Genomic DNA, 25,662 nt, shown 5'->3' on the forward strand with positions numbered 1-25,662 from the left:
TTAAAATTACCAAGGAAGGCACAATTTATTAACATAAGACTTAGCTTCAAGTGCTGGTATTGTAGTGAGTTCACCATAGACTTGGGATTGAATACATCCTACCTTCTCTTCCTCCTCCGTAGCACTCCCATGCTCTTCTTCTTATAGTGAGGCGCCCTCACCATGCCACAGCTCTCTCTCTCTTCCTCTCCCTTTTGCCTCTCAAGCACCAAGCTACCCACCCCTCTCTATCTCTCTCTCGCACACACTCTCTCCCCCATCACCCCACTCCCTTCTCTTCCTTTTTCTTCCTATATCCCTCTTTCCCTCCTTGTCCTCTCTCTCTAGTTGGGTAAATATTCCTTTCCTATTCCTCGCTCCATCCATCCCTATCTCTCTTATAGTTTTGTCCTAATATTTCATGGTGATTAGGATTATGTATGTGAGCAACTCATTGGACAAGAAGAGTAGCTTAGGCCTTGATATCTACTTGGGCTTCTAGCTGAGGGAAACCCTAGATTATTGTCTTTTAATTTGTGTGAGAGCATGGGTTTAGGATGAAATTAGAGGAACCCTTGGGCTAAGTTTGGCCTTGAAAACCAAAATTTAGGATTAGGGACATTGGTGATGGTGAGAAGTGATTAATTACATTACTTATGCTAATTTGGGTAGTTGTTTTGTATCGGTTTTAGATGGTGATGTCTGTCATTCGTTTTCATGAAAACATCTAAATTTTTTTGGACATACTCTGTTTCAAAAATTTCAAAGATCAGATGCTCTTCCAATAAGAATTCTAGCTGCGGAACTTGACCTCTCGAAAGTTCAACAGTTGACAACTACCAGTCATGAATCATTGGATGCTATAACAAGGTTGGTGGTCATGGAAAATGGAAAGTTTACAATACCTTTCAATTAATAAAGGCTATTTGTCCAATATATCTTTAAATTCACAAACGGAGTACCTTAGCCAGTGAGCCATCCACTTTGTAGCATCAGAAAATACAGCTCAAGAGATGTATCATAAATATTATTTTGTTATATAATCTAGAATTACAACTGTACATGGGAACCAGCTACAGATCCTACCAAATGTCTATCTGATAGAAAGCTTAGTTCAATGGTAGAATTCCTTAGGACATGATGCTAGCACTCTCCAAAGTTAACATGGCTAAGTTAACATCTAGAAGGAGAAATCAGGGTGAAATTTGCAAGCCTAAGTTCGACTTCAGAACCTTCCATTCTTCCACCCACAAGCTATAACTGGAACGCGGAGCCAACACATCTATGGAGACCTCTTTCCTCTCAACCATTTGCTTTGCATGAGACTCGAATGCTTTCAAGTTCTCCAGAAGCTGTGCTAGTTTTTGATGGTCCCTCTCAGTCCTAGCATTCTCTAACCAGTCCTTTGCCATTTCCACCTTTGCCCAGAAGCACGAATCCTGCGTCAACCCTGCAAACTTGCTCCTCTTCCAGTTATCTCCCTCATTAGAATCCTTGCTTCTATCCCTCCACCACCTTTCAAAAACCTCGTACCTCCTCTCCCTTCCATGAGTCAAGTAGTGGCCTTTCTCCTTGTGTGTGCGGCCCCTGTAGTACTCGGCAATATCCAATGGCTCCACGAGGAGCCTGTAGAAGTGAGCTGCATTGACCCATTTGCCTCGCTTGTGGAAGTCAAGAGGCAGCTGGTTGTTTTGGAGCATGTCTATGAGATCATCCCAGAATTGGGCAAGCTTGATCCTGTTCATGTTCGTTTTGGAGTCCTTCCTCGAAGCCTTCCTCAGCTTGAAGGAGTCGTAGTAGCCCATGTCATCGTCGCAGGAGGCCTTGTACCATTCGATCTGGGCGCGGCATGGCGTTATCTTGCCAAGCTTAATGGCTAGATTGGCACCATTCAAATTCGGACTGCGTCCCATTCTCTTCGACATCTCCAAGCATTCACGCGCCTCCGTAGCTCCCATGTCCTGTCGATCATCTCAGAATGAATGGATAATTATTCACTTCTTTGCTCTTCTTTCTTTCATCAGATGCGATCGAAGTAAAAATTCTTATGTCTTACTTGGTTCTGAACACTCAACTCAACAATTACTTCATCAAATTTGAGATGGAATTAAGTTGGCAAAATGTTTGCAGTAGTTAACAGAGAGTGAAAGCAAAGTATATATAGTTTAGAAGATTAGAGTAGTGCACTACCTGGATTCCGATCCCCAGCGCCTCGAGCGCCAACGAAATTCCTGCAGAAAAATTAGACTTCGTCGCCTCCTCTTCCATGGCAATTCTCTTCTTTAGCAGTAAGTTCTCCGATATTTTTGCCACAACATCTCCATAGGAGAGATGCTCCTCCTCGATGCTGGAGCTTGCAGACCCTGTCATGAAAGTCGAGTAGAGCATTCGTACCACAGTGAGTGGATTGTCGAAGCAAACAACCCCTTCCATGGAGCACAAGGCATAGTTCCCGAATGGCCGATATGGGCTCCTTTGCTGATCTGCAGCAGAAATCTGCTGCTCGACTGCCGCTGCATCGATGTGCATGGAGATAAGGAGGCGCAGCTGCGCCTTCTCTTCATCAGACAATACAGACGCAGGCCTTGCAAACTGAGGATACCGCAGCAAGATCTGCCATGACTGCAGCAAGTTGGTGACCAGCTGAGGAGGGATCAAGTTGAGGGGGCAAAAGAGGAGCCTCGGTACGACGTCGTGCTGAGTGACGACATGGCAGAAGTTACCACACCATCTCTCCCTCAGAACAGCTTTGGATAGAGCTTCGTTCCCCAGCAACGGGCTTCCGAATGTGATGCACAAGAGAGAAGAGGGTGATGGATAGCTAGAGCAAGATGATGAGCAAAGGAAGTGAAGGGCAACGAGAGAAGCCAGGGAGCCTCCAATGGAGTGGCCTGTGAATATTACTGCTTTGTTTTTGATCTCTGCTGCCAGAATCTAACCATGTTGAGACAAAAGAATACAGCAGGTCAGGTTAATTACCAAGTTCTGCAAGTTGTAGGGATTAGTGCTGTGGTGTGTAAATTTGGAACTCGTAGCCATGAAGTACAAAAGAATCTTAATCAACCAGCTAGCGTGGATTGATGTCTGGATTTTATGATGCCGAATGTAGAAGAGTTCAACTTGAAGTAGAACTCCTCTTAGAGCCAACTAGTAGTTTAACGTCTTCATCGAGACAGCCAGCTATATTTGTTTGATCCATGAGTGTCCAAATTTCCAACGGGGCCCAGGATCCAGGACCACCTTCTTGATGTCCAAATCAAGATCCTATGCTTCTAGACTTGGGGTGCAGAGCATTGACTAAATCGATTCAAAGTCTCACCAGAGGAATTTTTTGGTGTGTTTGTGGCCACCTTTTGTTTGGTGGAAGTATGATCTTTTAAGATTTCAAAGAGGGCTGAACGCGTGTTAGTACGGCATTCTTTCTCAGCTAGTCGGTCAGAGTAATGTGAAATCTTGGGGGGACCCAAGCTACAAGTTGCCATTGAACTTGTTTTAAATTGGGACGTGTCCTTACCTTGGTGGCACAGAAGTCAATAGCGTTGATGAGATTAAAAAATATGTTAAATTTTTTTTGAGTTAATCTTATTCGGGCTGCATTTTGGTATCATGAACTTTGGTGATAATAGTTGAATTCTAACCCCACATCTTGACCATAACATGTCTATTTTGGCATCGAAAGATGCTGGTCTATCTAGCGTGCACTAACAAATTCTAGCTATTTTCCGATGTTTCGGCTTTAGCTCCTATATGATATCACATTTATGTAAAAAATTGTCTCAAATTTTGAAACAGAGTAGCAAGCAGGTTAGGTCGGATTAGTGATCGGTCGAATCAAATATGGGATAGATTAAAAACCTATCAATCAAAACTCGATCTATTTATTAAATAAGTTAAAAATATAACTTAAAATCTAATTATTTTACTAAATGAATAATTTAGATCGATGTATAATAAGTTGAATCAAATTAAATGGGTTAAGGGTAGCCATCCTTGTTTTGGAAGGCAGATAAATGACTAAAACTTGTTTTCAAATGGCAGATAAGACATCCTCATGGAAGCCTTTCTGCATGCCTCCAAAATTAAATTTTGTCCTAAATAGACATTTGGATGGGTGCACAGGTTGGTGCCGTGCAGGAGATGAGGTGTAAGATACGGATAGCATCTTTTGCGCGAAAGAAGGATTTACCTTCCTTCATGCTCAACCATTGTTGGATCGTGCAATGGCCACTTCAAGATGTGTGCAGGCTGAGTGCTTCAAAAGATACAATCATGTTACAAGGACAGAGATGATTAGCTGGAGGAAAAAAAAAAACCCTAAAATTATGAAGGTAACAGTTGTGCACAGCAAAATTTGCACATTACGATGCGCAAAATTCAAGATGCTGGAAAAAGCACATAGCAGATTTCTTTGCAGTACCAAACTAATGAGCAAGCCTCACAAGTCACAAGCAACCTGAGAAATCACTGTTAGAACCCAAGAACATTCTTCCTAATAGCTCAGCTTTTCACCATTAGACATGATTAAATAAACACTAATCTTGGTTTTCCAGAATTATATATTTGTTTGCGAGAATTGTTTGTGATTTTGATAATTTTTCTTTCTGTATTCCTCTCTTGGTAATCTTCAGACTAGGAATATAGACAAATTCCAGCATTTCGATATAGATACCAGACTATATACAAAATATCATCTCCTAAATGATTTAATACTTTCTTTCTTTCTTTCCCTCTCTTAATAGTCTCTTTTTTCTTCACAATCCTAATTACATGATTTAAAAGAAAGGAAGAAAGGATTAGCCTGCCATTCCCACTAAACACGATTAAAGATGAAACGAAGAAAATAAAACTTGAAGCTTTGCCAATGGAGAGTAGCATGCACCTGGAATTCATTTGTGTGATACAAAGCAAGAAAGAGATGAAGGATGGCGGCATGGACGAGCACCGGCTTGCAGCTGCCATCCCCCTCGCCACCCACCAGCGGCGAGAAGAGCCCGTGCGCGCCGCCGCCGATGGGGGCCGGGCTGTTGGTCACCGGCACGCCGTTCTGGATCCCGGAGAATGCGACGTAGACCGTGTCGCCGCACTGCTCGAACGTAAAGCTCAAGCCGCCGGCGTTGGCTCGCATGCACTGACTCCAGGCTTGGGTGAGCAGCGGGGAGGATGCCAAGAGAGACCCCAACACATGGCTAGTCTCAAACCTTTTGAACACAAGAAGAATAGCCAAATTATTGCTCTTATATCTATATATATATTTGGTTATAAGATAGTAGATGAGATAATATATGGTAATGAGAAGGAAAGAGAGGAGATGGAGCTACTTACATGGAGTGCTCTTCTTCCCTTCTTCCTTTCATTCTTTCAAAGGCGAAGGGCGTTGGCTGGCTCTTTGGCTGGCTCTTGGGGCTCTTGAGGGAGGAGATCCCATTCCGCGTTTTGGTATTGTGTTGGACGACGACTTGCTTGACCCCATGGCCTATGATGTGATTTGTCTTAATGGATCTATGGTCTCTATTTATTTATGTACTATTTATTCCTCTGTTTTGCTTATTCTCCTTGGGTTTTTCCTCCGGGGATTCCATCGATCCTCCACCGTTTCCACATGACTAAGTTGTGGTGATAGTAAATTGGTAGCATAATTTTCTGAATTTTTGACAAATTTTAATCTTTTTTTTATATTTGTTGTGGATTGAATTATTTTTTCAAATAATTTTAATGAGATAAAATGCCACAGAAAATTTTTAATTATTTATGAATTATATATTAATTTAATGATTCATTGATCAATTAATTATATCTATTTGAGAAGCCTTTATGCATTAAGAAACAACAACAGTGTATGTTATTTATTTTGATGTTGTTTTTTGTTCATGTCTCTTCATTACTAATTATTTTAGTATTCATAAAAAATAAATATTTTAAAATATTATAATTTTATTTACGTTATTATTTTAAAATTCATAGTTAGTCAATTTTTCTAAATATCCGGAATACCAAACTCGCAACAATGTTATCCTAGCTAGATGTGCATTCTCCTCTATTATTATTTTCACTAGAGGTTTTTATATTGAGTCAAGATCATATTCCTTCTAATATTGCCCATTTAGCTCAGGACCACATAGTTGTGTCCTTTATTGGCTAACTGTATTTGAACCACTTTTTTTCTTATTTCTATCTTCTTCTTATGGTTGTGGAGAATCTGCCACTAGATTCTAAATTTTCAGCAATTATGCTAATTATGTCTAAGCCATATCCAAATTATATTGCATATGCCAGTATACGAGAACTCAAATTCGTCTACACTATACCTCCTAAGTTAATATTTTTCTTATATTATCATGCTTGCCATATTTTCAGAGTTAATGACAACTTTATTTCACTACATATTACAATCATCTAGGGCAAGGAAAATATTAATTTTTTATATTATATGAATACCTTTAAAATATATATAATATTATGATTATATATATATATGATTATTTGCATCTCTGGATATATACTGCTGCCATTTTAATGCTATGAACTACTTGCATGCATTACAATATATAACTAATAACTAATTATCGCCATTTTAACATTGCATTGAGATAATCTTGTTCTCTTGAACGATAGTCTCGTAGAAAGCTATAATTGATTGACGTACACGTCTTGCTCGATGTACAAGCAAATGGGCACTTTTAAACCCGTAATTTTCAAGTGTAGAATATGGAACAAACGTATCTCTCATACACATTATCTAGGGCTCCCATTTAGCTCTCGTAGCATTCAGATTGTACTCGTCTTCTGGGAGCTCCCACCCTCTACCTATTTTAAGATAAACTCCAACGGCAACATCGGAAGGGAGGCAGGAGTGATGGTGTGGGGTTCGTCATCAGAGACCATGAGGCTAGATTGATGGCGGTCGGGGGTCGACGGATTTTTGATCAATCTGTCATCAGTGCCAAGCTCAGAGCCGCATGAAAAGGGTATCACCTATACAAGGCATATTTTGGGTGCAAACCGTATTCTCCTCGAGGGGGATTCAGTCATGATGATCGAGTGGATTCAGGGTCGAAGGCACGATGCTAGTGGGATGTAGCTGCTTGACAACATTTGTAGTCTTTTAGAAGAGTACACCTCCTCTCAAGCTACTCATATCTAAAGAGAGGCGAACAGTGCTGCGAACTAGATGGCACCTTTTGCAGCTCATCGTTCCTTCTTTTTTGCATTATTTTTTTTCTTTTGATTTTATAGGCTGTAACCACACCTATTGGATGTGAGTCGTCATTGTACCAAAAAAAATAAATAATAATAATAATAATAATAATAATAATAAAAGGTGAGGGTATATTTCCTTTAAGGAGACTCCAATTAGGTTATTTTTCCTTCAAGGAGACTCCAATCTTATATCTGGGATCCAAGTCAAATATTGCATCATATTCAACTGGCTCCCCTTGCGGCAAGCGCCCTCACTCGGGTCCCGAGTCAAACAATTGACTCGAGGGAGCGGATGACGCACGGGATCCAGCATTTGCTTGCGGCCGCTTGGAGGAGCAATACCTCATACCTGCCACTTGCATCGATGCAGAAGAATTGCTTATAGTTAAAGACTTTTGCGTCCAATGCCAGCAACGCGTTTTCTAGGTAATTGAAACATCTCTAAAGAAGCCAAGCAAAATACGGCTGGTGGAAATAGCCTTGCCACAGACTAGATTTAGGTCAAATCAACCTGTAGCGAACCAAAATCTGGCTGACAATTATATGGACTTTAAGAGCTCGTTTGGTTCGCAGAAAAAGAAAGAAAGAAAGTATGATCAATGAAAAAGTAATTAGATGCTTTTTATTTCGTTGGAGTTTTCAAAAGAGATGGACGAAAAAATTGTATTTTCATGGAAATATGATCCCACGTTTCATGAAAAAATCTTTTCCATAAAAAACATGAGAAAGTTACATTTCCGTAAGCCGGAAATCACTCTATTTTTATTTTTTTTCGAAAAAGCCCTTCAGCATTAAAGAGACATTAAATATCTAATTTTTATTAAGGGTATAATAAGAATTACATATAACTTTTTCAGAAAAGTGGATGGTCAATCAAACATAAGTACTCTGAAAATCTGTCATTTTACCATTATCAACCAAACATACCAAAAGTACTTTTTCAGGCATTCTCTTTCCAGAAATCTGCTTTCCAAAAATTATATTTTTAGGAGGAAAAATATTTTCTACGAACCAAATGAGCCCTAAGAGCATATTTGGTGAGGAAAGTTGGTCTTTAGAAGTTAGGATTAGAAATGAATGTATTTCTTTTCGGCCATTTGGTTGGAAAGAATTCGATTTCCATTTTGATTCCAGAAACCGGTCTCGAAAAACTAATTCCAATTTTTTTTTTAGTATTCAAATTTTATTTCGATTCAAATTATAAGTTTTGTCATATCGAAGACCATTTCGATTTCCAAACATAATTTTTGTCGCGAACCAGACGCGTCTCAGTCGTCCCTTGTTATAGTAATTCCAGGTATCCAACCATGATAACATTTCCCGAAATTTATTCTCTCAAATCTAGCATGTCTAGATTCCGGCTAATCATTGATTGGACATGGGCACTCTTCATCTAGAGATGGCGTAGACGATTTGATTGATCTTTTGCGCGAAAGATCAAATCAGATCGGAAAAATAACAGTAAAAAGCAAGCTCCCAACCAAAATTCCAAGCTTACACTAGATTCAAGCCAATTATAGGTAACGGTGGACCTAGATTCATCCCGAACCAGTTGCAATTATCGTATTCTAATAGTACTATGGCAAACGTATTCTAAAAGACCAAGATCATGGCTCGAACATCTCATGCTGGATCTAGACTGTACCTGGCATGACACCTTTGTTGTCGTTATGGTCGAAACTAATATGGCATGCGTCCAAAAGACAGAGACCTTGACCCATACATCTCATGCTAGATCTAGATATGACCCAATCGGCATACATTCATCCAAAAGACCAAGACCATGATTCCCACATCTCATGCTAATCTAGACCAGCCCAATATAATCTACTTTCGATCATTATGGCTGAAAAGTAGTGTAACACGCATCTGTCCAAAATATCAAGACCATGACTCCCATGTCTCATGCTAGGCCCAGACAAGACCCAACCCGAACCACTAGCACTCACTTTGTGGCATGTGTTCATCCAAAAGACCAAGGTCATGGATGATTCCATGGGCCATGCTAATCAAACCCGATGCGACCCACTTGCAACCATCATGGCCAAAGAGTAGTACGACATGCGACGTAGACTTTGACTCTTATGTCTCATCATGGCCGAGGAGCACTGTTGTATGCACTCATTCAAAAGATTAGGATCATGATTCCCATGTCTCGGGCTGCATCTAAAGTAAACCTAATGCAATCCAGTTGCAATCACCATAGCCGAAGGGTACCATAGCATGGATTCATCCATAAGACAATGACCATTACACTCATGTTTCATGCTAAACCTAGACCAAACCCAACCTGATCCACTCATGATAGTCTAGAGCCAAAGAGTAGTACTCTGGCTTGCATTCATCGAAAAGACCAAGATAATGATTCTCGCGCCTCTTGGTAGTTCTAGACCTGACCTATTTGCAATCATCATAGCAAAGCATACAATGGCATGTCATTACTCCTACATCTCAAGCTAGATCTAAATTAGACCCGACTCGACCCAACCTACTTGCGATCATTATAGCCGAATAGCGCATTAGTAATGTATTCATCCAAAAGATATTGACTCGCACATCTCATGTTAGATCTAAACCCGACCCAAGCTACTTACAATCGTTGCGAGCATCCATCTAAAAGGCCAATTCACGCATGACTCCCTTTTCTCATGTTAGACGAAGTCCTAATGCAATCTGACCCATTGGCAATCATCTTGGATAGAGGGTTGGCAAGAATTTCGACGTCTAAATGACCCGACCGTGACCCTCACCGCTTACATCGCGTTTTCATGGTGACCGAGACCCTTCAGTGTTGGTTTATTCGAGCGGTGCCATCCCATAGAAGGAAGGGGGTAGATTCGGAACGAACGTTACTTCAGCTCATGGATGGAGCTAATGGCGGGACCCCTTTAGGATAAAGCAGCCGCCCACGCGAGCTCTTTTGAAGATGGCCAATGGCTCGATACTTTGACCAAAGCCGAGCCCTCTTGAGTCAATAGCCAAGCAAGTCACGCAAGAAGGTAGCTTTCTTCACCATTTAATGCGCCAATATAGATTTCCTTAGAGACAAGCAATATAAGAGATTCAAACAAGAGAAGACCCCTTATCCGAGATACCCGTAGATTGGCTTAGGAGCTGAGCTATTTTCAGGCATTACATATTTACCGGGAGGCGAAGAGCGCAGCAGACTGGATCAGCTCATTTGTTGCCCGACATTTCGGGGAGAGCATCTAGATACCTATAAGAGATATATCTCCTACTTTGTACTCTTTACTTTCTTTTGATCTGGCTGAATGTACTTACGTTAGAACTATATGAAATACCGTTTTCACCAAAAAAAAAAAAAAGAAAAAAAAAAGATCCAATTGGAGAGCCTCAGGTCATTAGCTCAAGGCTTTGTTTTTGGGTTTTCAAGACGAATTTCTATGCCAATGCCTACATGATCGGTTTGCGAAGCACAAGGATTAAGATTTCAAAGTTTCAAATGATATATAAGGTTCGTCATTGGCATGTTTGGTTCACGATCGGAATCAAAATTGAAATCAAAATAAAATCAATTGAAATGAAAATCGGAATAGTTCTATCCTTAGACGCATTTGGTTTATGGTTGGAATCAAAATCGAAATAAAATTTGAATACAAGAAGAGAGTAGCAATTAAATTTTGGAAGATTGAGAAACATTCCTATTCCCCAAAATCAAAATAGGAATAGAAATATAACTCCTCTCAACCAACTACATGATTGTAATTGAAGTCACTGATTTCCATTTTTATTTTAGAGTCCCACTTTCTCTAACCAAACATGCCCTTTATTTCGTTGCATGCATAATGTGAGAACAATATTCTAATATATGTTGTTGAGTATCAAAATTCTCCTTTGCTCAAACAGCATTTCTATCATATATTATCAATTTTCTTTTCAGGCTTCAACCAAGAACAGAGAACATATTTGACAACCAAAGCTTGCATAATTGCAGTACGTGCAAAATTCCACATAAGTTGAATACATACACATCAATTATGCCAACCTTCCCACCGAAAAGTCCACTTACTTGAATTTTTAGTTTTTCACATGTTGCCAGGTTTGCAAAATGCTTAACCATGATATTAAATAATAATTTCCCATGAACATTTCAACCTTGTTTGTGGCAACTTGGGAGGATTATCTGCTTGACTCGAGGAAAGGGAAAGACAACTTAGCATTCCATCCTTCATCTGCTTTCGAATCGAACAATCCAGAAAGACCATGGAAAACAGTAAGCCCACTTCATTCTTTCTGAGACTTAACTGCAATATTTACAAAATTATCTACTACAATCATGAAACTTACAGTCCAGTGTCATTAGTATCAACTAAGTAATCAACTATCTTGGTGTAAAGTCAGCCATCTGTGATAAATTGATAACAAGATGCTACTTTGAAGGCTAAATTTAACTAGGCAAGCACATCAGATGGGCCTTGCAGAATATTGAAAATCCCAAGAAAGAACCACCTGACAACCATGCCAGCCCAAGTGAATGTGGATTGAGACTGAAATGGCACCCCAGTGAATGCAGAAGCAACAAAAGATACTTATATTCCACAATGACATGAAAGAATTTTGTGAAATAGTAAAAACAGAAGCATCTTCTTACAGATAAATAAGAGAAGCAAAAGACCAAGATATTGATAAAGACATAATTGCCACATATTGACATTCATGACTCATAAGAAAATGACAACACAGAATAAAATACTTTCAAGTTTTCTCATATATCTGCGTGTCAACATTCATGACTAATAAGAAAATGACAAAACAGAACAAAATACTTCTAAGTTTTTTCATGTGTATATCCCTACATTAATAACTAATAACAACATGGAAAAACAGAATAAAATACTTTTACATCTTTTCATGCATGCGTGTGGACGACATTAATGACTAATAAGAAAATGATAAAACAGAATGAAGTACTTTTAAGTTTTTTCATATGTCTATATATGGCTGCAACATTTATGACATAAGGAAATGACAAAACAGAATAAAACACCTTAGTTCTTTCATGTGTGTGTATGCGATTTTTTTCATGTGTGTTTATGTGACATTCTTGACTATTAAGAAAATGACAAAGCAAATAAAATATTTTTAAGTTTTTTTGGTGTGTGTATGTGCGTCTCATTATGCACAACATTCATGACTGATAAGAAAATAATAAAATAGAATAGTTATCAGAGGTCAAACTTAGATAGTGATTTCTGAGCAGGGACTCATTTTATCAGTTTACCTAAAAGAATGCAAAAAGAATATCCAGAGTGCAATTTGTAGTTGTAGCAATCAAAGGAACCATAACATCAACACATAGCTAAATGAAATTAAAGAAAGAAATCTTGCACCTTGCCCACGGATCATTTTCATCCCATAAATAATCGGCTTCAAGAACCATCTCAGCAAGAGCAACTCATTCCTCAGTCAAATCCACAGAATTATCCCTAAGTTCCATGTCAAAATTCCGAAGTGGAAGTCATTTCCACCATGGAAAAACCAATGAGATAAGATGGGCGATGCCAGGCATATGACAACACAAGGGCCAGTTTGCAAGATATTAAATACAGAACTTACAATACCTTGTACAATTGGTTCAGCTACTTTGGCAGCAACTGGATATCATGCAGCATCCTACAATCCTAGTGGCAAACTGATAGAACAAAAAGTGCTACTAATGATGACATGCTTAAATCACTAATAATAAAAGTGACATGGTACAGAGAAAAAAGGAAGTGCAACAGCATAATGCTGGATTACCTCACCACTGATCAATAATGGGTTCCCTACCTCATCAATAATGGCTGAGTCGATTTCATCTGCAACTGCAAAATGGCATGGCTTTGCCCTGTTTTATATTAACTGGTTTGCTAGTAATCATAGAAAGAAAGAATTATAACTTATATGATGCTTGAAAATGCAACATTTCATAAAAAGCTTCTCTCTGTTTCCAGATAGACTATCCTGGAAGTAATCACAGCCAAGTTCCTGCAGGAGATGTACAGTTGCGAAGAAAGAATTTAATCCATTGCCTGGACTCCAACTGAAGTCAAGCACTATTATTTCTAAGGTAAAAAAGCCTAGTTAAATCAATGACCTCTACTTTAAGCAGAAAGTACCAACAAATCGAGCCTTCCCGAGTTCTAAAAGACCACAAGGCAGGATGATCGCAACATACAGATATGATCAAAATTCTCTCTATTAGCAATTTGAAAATAGATTAAAAGCAATGGTAAGAAAGAACTATGTGTTTAGCAATTTACCAAGGAGTTAGTGTATGCTATGTCACAGCTATAGTTGGATCTGCGCTCATCAGCTGTCATGTCCCACTATGAATGCAAGTAACATCAAAACAAGGCCAATAAATAGGTACTTTCCAACATAATGTAATCTAGGTAAAAGCTCAATGAATATAATGGATGTGGCTTTAGGTTAGAAGTCAAAACTAAAATAGAAAAATTCAAAAGTTTAGAACCTGTATGAGATCCACCGAAAGACCAAGAAAACGATGAATGCGGCCATCCATTCACCATGACTCTGACCCAAGTAATCATAAATAATCACCATTGTAAACAGAATAATTTGATTGCCAGGAATACAGAAGATCTTATGATCAAAATAACAATGATTACAGTATAATCTGGACACAATCAAAAAAAAAACTATAACTTCTGATACACTACTTTATACATCATTATTAAATAAAACAGGTCGATACATTCTAGAACATAGACCTTACTAGGTTAACATGAGACACAGATTTGCATCTCGTCCTACGTTAACTTCAAAGGACCACTATCATTATTATTATTATTAGTTGCTTTTGACAACTAAACAGAGTGAAACATTTATTACAGATGTATGTTATAAAGTTGCAGGGAAGATAGAATTCTTTTAACAAAATAAAAGTTCTGTTCCAATGACAAAATATCGATGCACTTATTACATTTATAACTTGTAAGAATATTTGTTGAACTCTGAGAACACTGTGCAGATTTATCATAAACACAACAGATAGTGTGGAGACTATTTAATGCTTTAAAATGAGAACAAATACTTGATTCAGCAGTTATCAAGACATTGTGTTTTTTTAACTGCGTCCATATCTGATTGATGCAGCAACTGTGCTAAATACATTAACACAATATATAACTAAGAGAAGTATTGAAATTCCATGAGATATTGAAGTTACACTATCAGGCATTTATACTCACTAATAGAAGAGCAGAGAGAAAATATTACTGGCTAAATAATTGCATTACAATTGGCTGAAATTTTTCATCATAAAACAAAAATTCAAAAGAACATCCTAAACATCTTAACAACAAAAATCCTTTTATGCAATCAAGTGTGCAATAAGGGACTTGTACATACCTCATTGCCTCAAGACTCAAGATTTTCTGTAAACACATATCGAAGAATCCATTGGCTGCAAGTACACCATGAACTCCATTTCCTGTGAGTGCATTGAGATATGCAGCTAGCATCAAAACAAGCATCTTTCCTTCACCCGTCTTCATCTCCACTATGCACCCACCATGGAACACAGCTCCACCAATGATCTTATCGCACCAAGCCATGAACACAGAAAACATAACAGAACCTGTTTACCATGTTATAACGAAATACCTGAACATCAAATGCCGCATCACCAGTTTCCATGTTGCAGCTTCTCGAACTACGGCAAATGCCTCCGTAGCCAAGAAGAAGAAGAAAAAGGGGGAAAACCTTCGAAGTTATGAACTTTAAACAAGAACAGAAAAAGGAGAAAGATATAAAAAGATAAAGAAAAGAGAGAATTCAAGGACCAACCTGCCTGCATATCAGAAAGCGTTTCCCGTTGACTCATCTGAGATTCTGAGGACGGAATTCCGCAGTCCTTCCCCTCAGCTGAAAGAGAATTACAATCAGGAACATCAAAAAACACAAGAAAAATAACCCGTGATCAAACCTTGTCTCCGATTCCATCACATTATTTTCCTTTCTCCACGATAAAGCAAAGCAGATAACCTGTTCGTCGGAAAGCCTCTGAAAGTGGAGCTCCAGAGCATCAACAGAATTCACAAGCCGGTGGTAACCCCGAACGACCCAACTATTTGGGCTCCAGAGATCTCTCCTCCTTCGCCGGAGGTGTTTCCCACCTCTTCCCAAGTTGGAAGCCGGAGACGGATGACGACACGTGTCATGGAGAGGGATCGAACGGTGGACTTTGACTGATATGATTTGCTCGTGATTCGTGAAGCGCCCCTCGTGTGTGGACACGCGTCGATTTTCTAATGGGAGTTACCGTGGTCCAGTGGGGACGGGGTAGTGTTAGTCCACCAACAGCGAGAATTTTAATGTATGAGCTGTCCTACACTCTTACAGCTAAGAGAGGGAACAAAGGAATGAAGGGTGGTGGTGGAAAGCTGAGCAAAGAGATGTGGCATGTGGAATGCCACATGATAAAAAAAGGGAAGCAATCTGGTTGGGGTATCAAAGGCAAGGTGGTGGCTACTCTCATGAAGTTGTAAACTTACATAAACCCAAAGTATGGATTATACTATTTTTTTTGAGAGGTTGCTTGATGATTTTAGTGCTCAATTTGCATGATCTGGTTGTGGAAGGAGACATGAGTGGATTTTGACATTGGCCTCAAACAAAAAGAAGGTAATGGGGATTGGTGGTTGATATTTAATAAAAGCTAATAAAATTACAGAGATACCTCTCCAAATTTAGGCTACTTATTCTTAGATCTAAAAGGTTTAAAAAATGTCAATTAGCTACAAAAATTTGAATTGCCTAACTGTCTATCTCTATTACGAAATGTTAACACGAGGATCACATGATAATTAATTTTTTATAAAATTTCAGAACTGTCCTTTCCACTAACTTAGCAAAGGGCTCTAATTTTATGTAGGGAGAGTAGCAATTTGATATCTATGATAGCGGATGAATAACCAAAGACAGAGTACTTTGAGATCTATGCAGCTAGATGGATGACAAAGGATGTGAGCACTTTTAAAATCTATACAAGTAGATAAATAATAAAGGATGGAACGATACTGTAACTTATAAGTTGTTGGTTACGATGGTAGGAAAAAATGGCAGATAGCAAGAATAACCAAAAGAAAGTGATAATATGAATTTTAACTTATCCAACTAGTATATCATTTGAATAAGTCTTGCTTTAAGCAAAATGAATTCTTTGTAATTGGTACGTCTCAAAAAAAATTATTATAGCATAATAAAATAATGGAGAGTAAAATATAAAATTATAGGGTGGGTCAGAATGATTCCTCTTTTTTTTATTGCTCTTCTTGTTCGAAAAAAATCAGCAAATGAGGATGGTATCCTAATGCTAATGATGAGAGGCTACAAAGGTCAATGGTGTCTCATTTTTTTTTAATATCACTAAGCTAGCAAATAAAGAAGGTTATTAATGTGAGTTTAGCATATTTTCATACCCCTTCTTCTTTGCAAATTTGTGCATGATTATATTAACTAATTTTCAAAAAATAGATGCATTGATTTTTTATTTTTGGTGAACCAGTTTCTCACTATACTCATCGGTGAGAGAGTTCAGCGCAATCACAAGACAAAACATGATCTAATATCTGCGGCACACGATCGCAAATATCCCAAGATACAAATCTAGAATGATGGGCTGCATAGGAGGTGACCCAGTCTGCAGCACTGTTCGCCTCCCGAAAAACATACGAAGTACGAAATTTATCTAACTCGTCTCCCATAGTCCAAATGTCTCGGAGTAGCGGGTGCAGGTCCGGCCTAGCCTACTAGTACCAAATCCAATCGACCACTGTGGATGAGTCACTCTTTAGAAGTATCCATCGAACACCCAGGTGTACTCTAGCATAACTAAGACCCTCCCAACCCGCGTGCAACTCCACCACAGAAACAGATCCATCAAAAGTGCGCCGACCTCCGGCCATGATCAGTCTAGAATCATGGTCTCGGATTACTATAAGCATCTAGCCCAACCAAGTAAAAGGGCAACAATGGGAGATGGCCTTCATATTAGGTTCAGTCAATCACAGCCTTATTCTAATAGCCTTAGCTTGGTTTTCTCCAACATGCAATAATTTTACCAACCACATGCATGCATCGATCAATCGCATATATTATCATCATGTACAATCTTAAAAAATCCTCCAAACAACTAGTGGCTCTCAGAATATACAATCTTAGTTGCCATTGAACTGAAGAAAATTTGAAACCTAGAAGAATAATTTTAGTTTCCATTAACCTGTTTCCTTCTCTCTCTCTCTCTCTCTCTTTTTAAGGCCGAATAGGTTAGTTCAGTTGTCAACCCCAAAATAGAGGTTAATTCATTAATTATCAGCTCCAGCCTTCCATGACGGAGCTTCATACACTACACCGTTGTATGTATACAATATAAAAGAGAAGCTAAAGAACAGAGTCGGTTAAAAGGCGAAAGAAAAGAAGGTCTAAACTTTGCCGCAGCGTAAAGGCGAATCTTCCCGAAGATTTCCTCACGCCAGCCCTTCTTCCAGCGCTCTCCCTCTCTACCCGGTATGCTCCTCTCCTTCTCCTTATCATGGTTTAATTTTCCGATTAATTATGGTTTTCTTTCAGTAATTTTCAAGAACCGTTGCAGAGAAGCAATGGTTCGTCGAAGTCTTTATTAAAAGAAAAAAAAATTGGTGTTTTTCTTTTTTTGTTGTTGTTATGGATGAACTACATGTTGGAAATTTTGATACCTCAGGGATTAAGTGCTTAACTCTGTGAAGCGCACGACTGATTAGTTTAAAAGTTCTACTTTTTTTGTTTTGTGGTGAGAATAACGATTAAGTTTGGAGAATTTGTAAGATTCCTTTGATGGCTCTGCATGTCGTAGTAAATACACGGGGGGTTCTTTTGCGTTGGAGGTGGCGCTTGAGTGCTACTGTTTTTGTGAGATTTCTCCTCTGATTAAACATAGTCCTGTTTTGATGAAAACAGTATGAACGTTGAGAGAACCTTTTGAGTGAATTTAGTGTCAGGAATGCTGTTTCTGCTGACTTCTTTGGCTTCATGATTCATGGCATCTTGGTCTGTTCCCTGGAGTGGCTATATCAAAAGGAAATTTCTGGATTCTTGGGTGATCAATATGCTCATGAGCTCTATCTGATGCTAAGATCGACAGGTTTAATACCTCAGGATTATTTCTCAAATGTGAAGGTTCAAAGAAATTGCTGTTCTAGCTTTGTCCTAGTTTTGGATTTGGATCGTCGAAGCTGTGTGAATGTTCAAGCATCACAGTTAAAAGATTAAATGGAAGATGTTTTCCTTTATGTGATGCATTATGGTTAGTCAACCAACAAAATCTCTCTTCTGAACATTTGTTGTTTACCCACAGTTGCTTAGCTCCCCTTTAGTTTTTCTAGTATTTCGGAGAAGTTATTCCATGACATTTTCTGCATCAATCCTTTGAGTTGGCTATAATATTGGATTCCTACACAACTGAAAGATCTCCATGCTAGTGGAATGCTGCTCATATGGGCAACTAGGCATTGACATCATGTTTGTGGTCTAAACTTTTTCATAAGTTTATTATAGGCATCAATAGGGAATAACTTCGATTAAATTTTGAATCATATTGACAATAGTTCAAATCTCATTTTGTGATTAGCTTTTAAGGAAAGAGAGATTTAGATCTAAAATAGTCTGGTTTTGAATCAAATTAGCAGAGTGCATTACCTGGCGTATGTATATATAAAGGGGCCTCAGGGGTATAATCTTAAGTAAAAGGTTCTTCTATAAGGTGGAAACTTGCTTGGAGGATCAAGAGATATTCAAAAGACTTGGTCTAGGGGAATAAAACTCACCTGCAGCTCATGTTGCTATCTAGATATATGGTATTGACTATGGCAAGATCTTCCCTAAGTGAAGATGGCCAATTTATATCCTTTGTTACTATAATTTGTGCTTGGTCTTTCATTAGAGTGAATTAAAAAGCAAAGAAAGTGCTTATTTTCCAATAAATCTCTCTGGGATCTTGGGACAGCATCTCACAGGATTTGTGCATGTCCTCTACAGTGCTTATTGCCTCAAGGATGCCAAGTACAGTATTATTGGTGCCCCTTTTACTTAGTCTAAGTAGTTAGACTCAATAACATGCGGTGCTACACATATCAGTTCCGATCATAGTTATGATGCTTCTCTCACAACTCACAAGACACTCCTTTTACAACGTGCTCATGATTGGTTATGGTGCTTCTACCACTTTCCATTAGATGAAGCTTGCTCCATCATGTATCTTGATTTTGCTTATCTTGAGGTAGTTACTACTACAAGAAGAATTCACCTTTAAACTAATCATCTGCGGTCTCTTCAATAATACACTTATAAAAGTAATATGAAACTCTTCATTTTTAGCTTTTGGTGATTACATAGCTTCATTCAAGCTTCATTACGTGTAGAGTAAGTTGGTGGGTTGTTTCCTTGTCCAGCCTGGCTGGATGTTATGCATGTTTGTCCTTGTGGTGATTGAATTTGTCATTGTTTCTTCTCCCACCACTCTGCAGCCTCCTCGATATAAACTAATACCATTTACTGCTACGGTCAATTCTATTCCTGACCTCCCTATTGAAGTTTCCAAGTCTTCATTAATGCTAACTAGTCTCGTGAACCTACTTATCAATGTTTTATTAGTGGCTTTGAAATTTTTCCTGGAGTTTGTTTCTCTTTGGAAGAGTAAGAAACAAGATATAATCCTTTCTTCAACAAATTGACTTGTGGTGGATAAAATTAATTTCCTAGCAGTGTTATTTCCAACTTCAGCCTTGCACACTCTTACATAGCAAATTGCAACTCATGAATAGACCGAACAGATTTATCTAGATTATCTCCTTGTATGCCAATTTTTTCCCCCACATGCTAAAAGCTCACAGAGTTCTTCCCCTAGACTTTGCTTTGTAAATAATAGTAATCTGATGGGTATATTCTTCTTCTGATTTGTTACAATGTGAAGGAAGGATGTAAAATTCAGGCATTGTATGTAGTTGTTTTATGCACAGATATATATTGTGTATGCAAATATAATATGTGAGTGTGATATTTAAGGGTTCTAATTCTATAAAAAAATGTTTTATGATCTTGTTTTGCCTGTCATTAGTAGTTTCTTGCATTATTGCTTCCACTCCAATGCCTGTTCCTCAAACTTGAAGAAAATATTTTATCTTCTAAACTCTCCTTTTCTGTATTGACAGGCTCTGGATGTAAAGATTCATTTAGGTCTTGGAGCTGACTAAATAAAATGAAGAAAGAATGATAGACTTGATATAAATAATATTGGATAAATACAAGGGCAAAATAAGAGGAGCTCAAATGAGATAATTTAGGAAAGGAAAGTTAATCCAAATATCAGAGGTGGTTTCCCCCTTTGGACTCCATGCAGAATGCAGCTATCTTTTAGGGCTGAAAGTGGGTCGGATAAAATCCGACCAGATCCGTGTTTGTTTCAGAAAAATGTAGGACTGAGATATAAAAATTTGTATCAGATCAGATTCAGATAGAATTTTTGGATACATATATGATTCCAACTTTTTTGGATTTGGATTCAGATATCCAATTACTTAATGTCTTAGTAAAAGAAAAACATCTATTTATCTTGATTTTCATAATCTCACATATATGCTTGCTAAAATCATAGAGAAGTAATTAAATTGCAACTCTTTCATTGTTTTATCTTTGTACTTCTATCATCTAATATTAGGCATTGTCATTGAACTTTATTATAACATCCATTTTGTAGCCAATTTCCCTCATATCCATTTTGTATCCAAAGTAATATCTGATTTATATCCAGTTCCATATGATTAATGGCTAATCTGTATCCCTATCCATTTAGAGAAATACAAATTTCCAAATTTGAGCATTCATTTAATATCCACACCTGTATTAATATCAACTGAGTCAATATTGTACGTGAATATGGATATACCAACATCTGATCCATATTCAATCCATTTTCAGCCCAACTATCTTTTCTTATTGCCACCTTTAGCTTTAATATATGCCATCAAATGACTTTAGGATACTCTGGTTAGGTTGTTGTTATTAGTTGTGTGATATTCACTCCAATGAATCTAACCATATTGCAAATATTTCAGTCACTTTTTAGTCCATAAATTTTTGTAGAATCAGTAGTAATCCAATTTCTTGAATTTTGACAGAGTCATGCAGCTATATCATCATCCATACTCAATGGACAGCCAGAAAGTGCGGCTAGCATTGGAAGAGAAAGGGATCGATTATACATCATACCATGTTAATCCTCTGACAGGAAAGAACATGGATGCCTCGTTCTTCCGCATGAACCCATCTGCAAAACTTCCTGTCTTCCAAAATGGTGCCCACATCATTTTTCAAGCCAGTGATATAATTCAGTCAGTTTCTTATGCTCCTCTACTCCAATATGTACTTTATCTTTTTGCTACCACATGAGATTTATTATATAAGCCACTGTCTCTTAAGTAGCACATGACGTTATAGGTACATAGACAGACTCACAGTCTCTCTAAATGGTGAGGATAAACCCATTAGTAGTGAAGTTGTGGAATGGATGCACAAGATCGAAGGTTGGAGTTCCAAGATATTCACCCTCTCTCATGTCCCAGACAAGTATCGCCTATTTGTTTCCAAATTTGTTCGGCGCGTAGTGATTGCTCGCATGGCCGAAGCTCCAGATCTAGCCACTATGTATCATCTGAAACTTCTAGACGTCTATGATGCAGAAGACAAAGTGAAGGATCCTGATATTGTGAAACGGAGCGAGGAAAAACTGGCTGAGCTCCTTGATAATGCAGAAATGCAACTGAATGAGACAAAATATCTTGCTGGTGATGAATTCACCATGGCTGATTCGATGTTTATTCCAGTGCTGGCTCGTATAACTCTTCTAAATCTGGAAAAGAAGTACATAAATTGTAGGCCAAATATAGCAGAGTACTATAACTTGGTGAAGCACAGACCTAGTTACAAAGCGGTCATTGGTAAGTATTTCTCAGGATGGAGAAAGCACCGGACATTTATGAAGACCTTGTTCATTCTTGCCATAAGAAGCATGTTTAGAAGGTATTAGAGATTGGCACTACCAAGGGTTGTTTGGGAGAAACATCTGAAGGCTGCTGAATGAAGCACCGGACATTTATGAAGACCTTGTTCTTTCTTAGCATAAGAAGCATGTTTAGAAGGTACTCGAGATTGGTACTGCCAAGGGTTGTTTGGGAGAAGCATCTGAAGGCTACTGAATGAAGGAAAGAAATGTATAATAGAAGCAACTGCTGGAATATTAGTGAAACGTGTTCCTCTGATATTTTTTGAAGGAACTTTTTGAATAACAAACCAAGGGTGTTCTTGGTGAGATCAGATCCAGTTGGTTACATTGACTGGCTCTCTAGTAGATCGCATGGTTTGCTGCTTCTCTCTCCTTAAATTGTGTTCTTATCTTCCATGTACAAGAAAAGCCATCCTTTTGTACATTGATGTTTTTTCTTCTATCGCGAGATCCATCTCTTGTGAAGGTGGCAATAGTGTTGCCATGTATTTTCTTGAACTCTTTGTTTTTAAATGTATTGTCTAGATCTATAGTGCTTCATCTGAAATGAGTATTTAGTTGTTGCTATTTTCGCACCATGAACTTTACGTGTGCCCAACTGCTTTTGATAGTTCATGGAATCTATGGATTTTCTTGCTTCCTCAGGTACATGTGATATATATTGGTTGGTGGTCATTGGCAGCAGAGAGGTGCTTACCTCATGCCCAGGTACTAATTCATCCTACTCGCATCTAGTGAACTATATATCGTTTAAGTTCAGTTTGCTAATAATTTGACTCAACATTGTGAAATGATGCAAAGCCTCATTTATTTTTCAGCTATTAATCTGAAGTAATTTCTTTGCAGGTCACAAGACTGGCCTTGAATTCTTTCTATGCATACTAGAAAAACATGTTCACCTTTTATCCATTATTTAAGGCACAAGCTGGCTTTAATTTGGCATGGAACAGAAAAATTCCTTATGTTTCTTACATAGAATGCATAATGATAATCATGACAATAACCAATAATTTCTTGCTTTAGTAAATGGGACACCAACATCCTTCAGATTATGGATAACAGCCATAGAGCTGAGCATAAGCGATGCGAGCCTCCGATTGAAAGAAGAAACAAAGGCCACTTACATCCTGAATAAACGAGGCGATGGATGCACCATAGGGATTATGTCACTTGTAATTTAAGAATAACTCAGTAACAAGATGACATTATGGTGTTCTCCTAAGGAAAAATTCAAAAATTTATTATTTTATGGGATAAATTGGTTATATAACCCTTTTTTTTGTTTTATGATCATCTTGTCTTAATTATTCTTTAGCATTGTATCCTTCAATTAGTTGGGATAAAACAAAGTGGAGCATTTTCTAAATATGTTCATTGTCTTCTTTTTTCTTGATAGGAAAATTATGTTCTTACAGTTTGACATGTGTTTCTTGATGCTTTGTGAATTTGTACCACTTTTATTTAAATTTGAGATTGGCATCGTTGTTTCATGATTGCATCAAATTGGTATACATATGCAAAGCAAAAAACTAAGGAGATAGGCGAAAAGAGTCATTAACCAATTTTGGAAGACAAGGATAACAAAAGGAGCAAATAAAAGTTGTATATAATTTTGAAAAAAAGTTAATGTTATGGATATGATTAACCAATTTTGGTGATAGTTAACTAGACTCATTTGTCAGCTATCGCCAATCATCAAATTAACTCTAATTTTATTATAAATCATATGATCACCGATATCATACTATAGTTTGGTTGGACAATGGACAGGGGTAAGTAGTCCCCTATACATAACCAAAACCAATGTTCTTCTAACAGTCGTTGCCCTCTCCGTGTTGTTTATAATTTACACATCGCGGTTGTGCGAGAGGAAAGACGGCATCACTTGAACAGTGGACTTAACATGCAACGATGTTTCAGGGGCATTCGGATTTGTGTGCTTATCCTTGGAATTATTTGTGAAAATTACATTTGATGAGATGCAAGGGCCTTTCTGTTTAACTACGAGTTAATGAAAAAAAAAAAAAAATCTTCTAATTGAGGGTATTTGGCTCCTGAATTTTCTTATGCATGCGAAGATAAATGAAAAAAGATCATGTGTGTGCTTTCGGTGTTGTACTTCTCGAGCTTATTTCGGGAAGAAAGCCTGTCTGCACAGGTTGTTCAAAGGACCAAGAGAGCCTGGTCATATGGGTAGGTTCTTTGGTGCTTCTTCTATAATTAGTGCATCTTTTTCTTTCTTTTTTTTTGTTCAATAAAGAATGGCCTGAAGACTGGCTTTTGTTTAATCAGTGTATATATATGTGTATTCTATATATGTCTTTCATCTAGAGATTTGCCATACCATCTAGAGATGTGAGATCTTACTTTGTAGCTTGTTGATGGAGATGGTCCAACATCCTGTTTTCTCTGTAAATTAGTATAAAACCTTGAGAACTTATTACGGTATTCTGATGGCAGGCAAAGGCAATTCCACGAGATGGAAAAGTTAAGCAGCTGGTTGATCCATCTTTGGGCACTAAATATAGCGATGATCAATTGAAGCGGTTGATTCTGGCTGCTTCCCTCTGCATCAAAAGAGTTCCTCAGTCTAGTCCCAGCATAGCAACTCTAAGATCTCAATTACCTTCCACTTCTCATAATTCAGCTTTACTAGTCGTTCATCAAGTTTTGATTAATGTGTACTCTTTTGGTCTCTTGATGCGTGTGTAATGGGTGATCGTGTTGTTTCTCTTTTTTTTATTTTTTGGAAGTATTGTTGTTTCTCTTGTTTAATCCTTTTGTTAATTACAGGAGGATTTGGGATGAGAGAAGGCATGCTATGCCCTCCTCCTTTTCTCTTTTTAGTGCCATGGTCCTTTTTGTGATTGTTTTTGGCTAAAGCAGCCATTCATCTCTCCCCAGACGTTCTCAACCATAAGGGTGAGAAAATAATCGAAACCTCCTTCTTGATAATTTTTGCTCCTGCCATATTGTACAGGATTCTCAATTACATATGAAAATAAAAGAGAACAAAATGTTCCCAATCTTTGAAGAAATAAATAGGGAATTCAGTTGGAGGCAACTTCCAGTCAATTCTTAACATTTGTGGAACTTGCCTCGTAACTTGAAACACGCGAAGGACTAAGACAAAGCATCCATTAATTTTTGCAAACTTGGATGAACATCTCTGACGTGTTCAACTGGTGCAAACACCTCTCAAGAACCTGAATTCACTTAGCAGGCAGTAAGTTAAGTAATCAACGATTACTAGCAAATGGTATGGATCTTACGCCATATATATAGGCCTAAGAAGCTTATGAGGTTCTAAAGAATTCATGGCAATCCACAGAAGTAAAGCCAACTAAGTTCATTGTGGACGTGCAAATTTAATGATAGAAACGGATAATCAAATAAAAGAATTGAGAACATACCCAGGAGAAAGG

General features: G+C 38.0%; 3 protein-coding genes and 1 long non-coding RNA gene across 9 annotated transcripts; 1 reads left to right on the plus strand and 3 right to left on the minus strand.

The window, feature by feature from the left end:
* Nucleotides 1-995: 995 nt before the first annotated feature.
* Nucleotides 996-5,453, minus strand: LOC103713809 (lipase-like PAD4). The gene is made up of 4 exons (XM_008800835.5): nt 5,302-5,453; nt 4,859-5,177; nt 2,170-2,913; nt 996-1,940 (listed from the first exon to the last, which is right to left on the minus strand). The coding sequence occupies exons 1-4, from the start codon at nt 5,331-5,333 to the stop codon at nt 1,173-1,175; spliced, it is 1,863 nt and encodes a 620-aa protein (XP_008799057.4). The 5' UTR covers nt 5,334-5,453; the 3' UTR covers nt 996-1,172.
* A 5,953-nt stretch (nt 5,454-11,406) lies between these two features.
* LOC148700298 (uncharacterized) lies at nt 11,407-12,897 on the minus strand. Its single transcript, XR_015972760.2, has 3 exons — nt 12,759-12,897; nt 12,528-12,623; nt 11,407-11,441 (listed from the first exon to the last, which is right to left on the minus strand). It is a non-coding gene; the product is annotated as an uncharacterized LOC148700298 (long non-coding RNA).
* A 63-nt stretch (nt 12,898-12,960) lies between these two features.
* On the minus strand, nt 12,961-15,325 carry LOC103713808 (protein translocase subunit SECA2, chloroplastic-like). Of its 6 annotated transcripts, XM_088710018.1 has the most exons (6): nt 15,187-15,325; nt 14,989-15,066; nt 14,551-14,779; nt 13,652-13,713; nt 13,440-13,505; nt 13,026-13,164 (listed from the first exon to the last, which is right to left on the minus strand). In XM_088710018.1, exons 2-5 carry the CDS (start codon nt 15,023-15,025, stop codon nt 13,489-13,491), a joined length of 345 nt encoding a protein of 114 aa, XP_088566144.1. In that variant the 5' UTR covers nt 15,026-15,066; nt 15,187-15,325; the 3' UTR covers nt 13,026-13,164; nt 13,440-13,488. The 6 variants fall into 6 exon arrangements, 5 of the variants coding, with proteins under 5 accessions (XP_088566145.1, XP_088566144.1, XP_088566143.1 ...); XR_015972759.1 differs by having other exon boundaries at nt 13,440-13,713; XM_088710017.1 differs by lacking the exon at nt 13,026-13,164 and having other exon boundaries at nt 13,362-13,505.
* Nucleotides 15,326-17,483: 2,158 nt separating this feature from the next.
* LOC103713807 (glutathione S-transferase TCHQD-like) lies at nt 17,484-22,819 on the plus strand. The gene is made up of 3 exons (XM_008800834.5): nt 17,484-17,709; nt 21,354-21,566; nt 21,673-22,819. Exons 2-3 carry the CDS (start codon nt 21,358-21,360, stop codon nt 22,259-22,261), a joined length of 798 nt encoding a protein of 265 aa, XP_008799056.1. The 5' UTR covers nt 17,484-17,709; nt 21,354-21,357; the 3' UTR covers nt 22,262-22,819.
* The last annotated feature ends 2,843 nt before the right edge of the window (nt 22,820-25,662 follow it).

Source organism: Phoenix dactylifera, chromosome 13, assembly GCF_051530095.1.
Source record: "Phoenix dactylifera cultivar Ajwa chromosome 13, Ajwa_hap1_PhDact_Kaust_v1.1, whole genome shotgun sequence".
Lineage (NCBI taxonomy): Eukaryota > Viridiplantae > Streptophyta > Magnoliopsida > Arecales > Arecaceae > Phoenix > Phoenix dactylifera.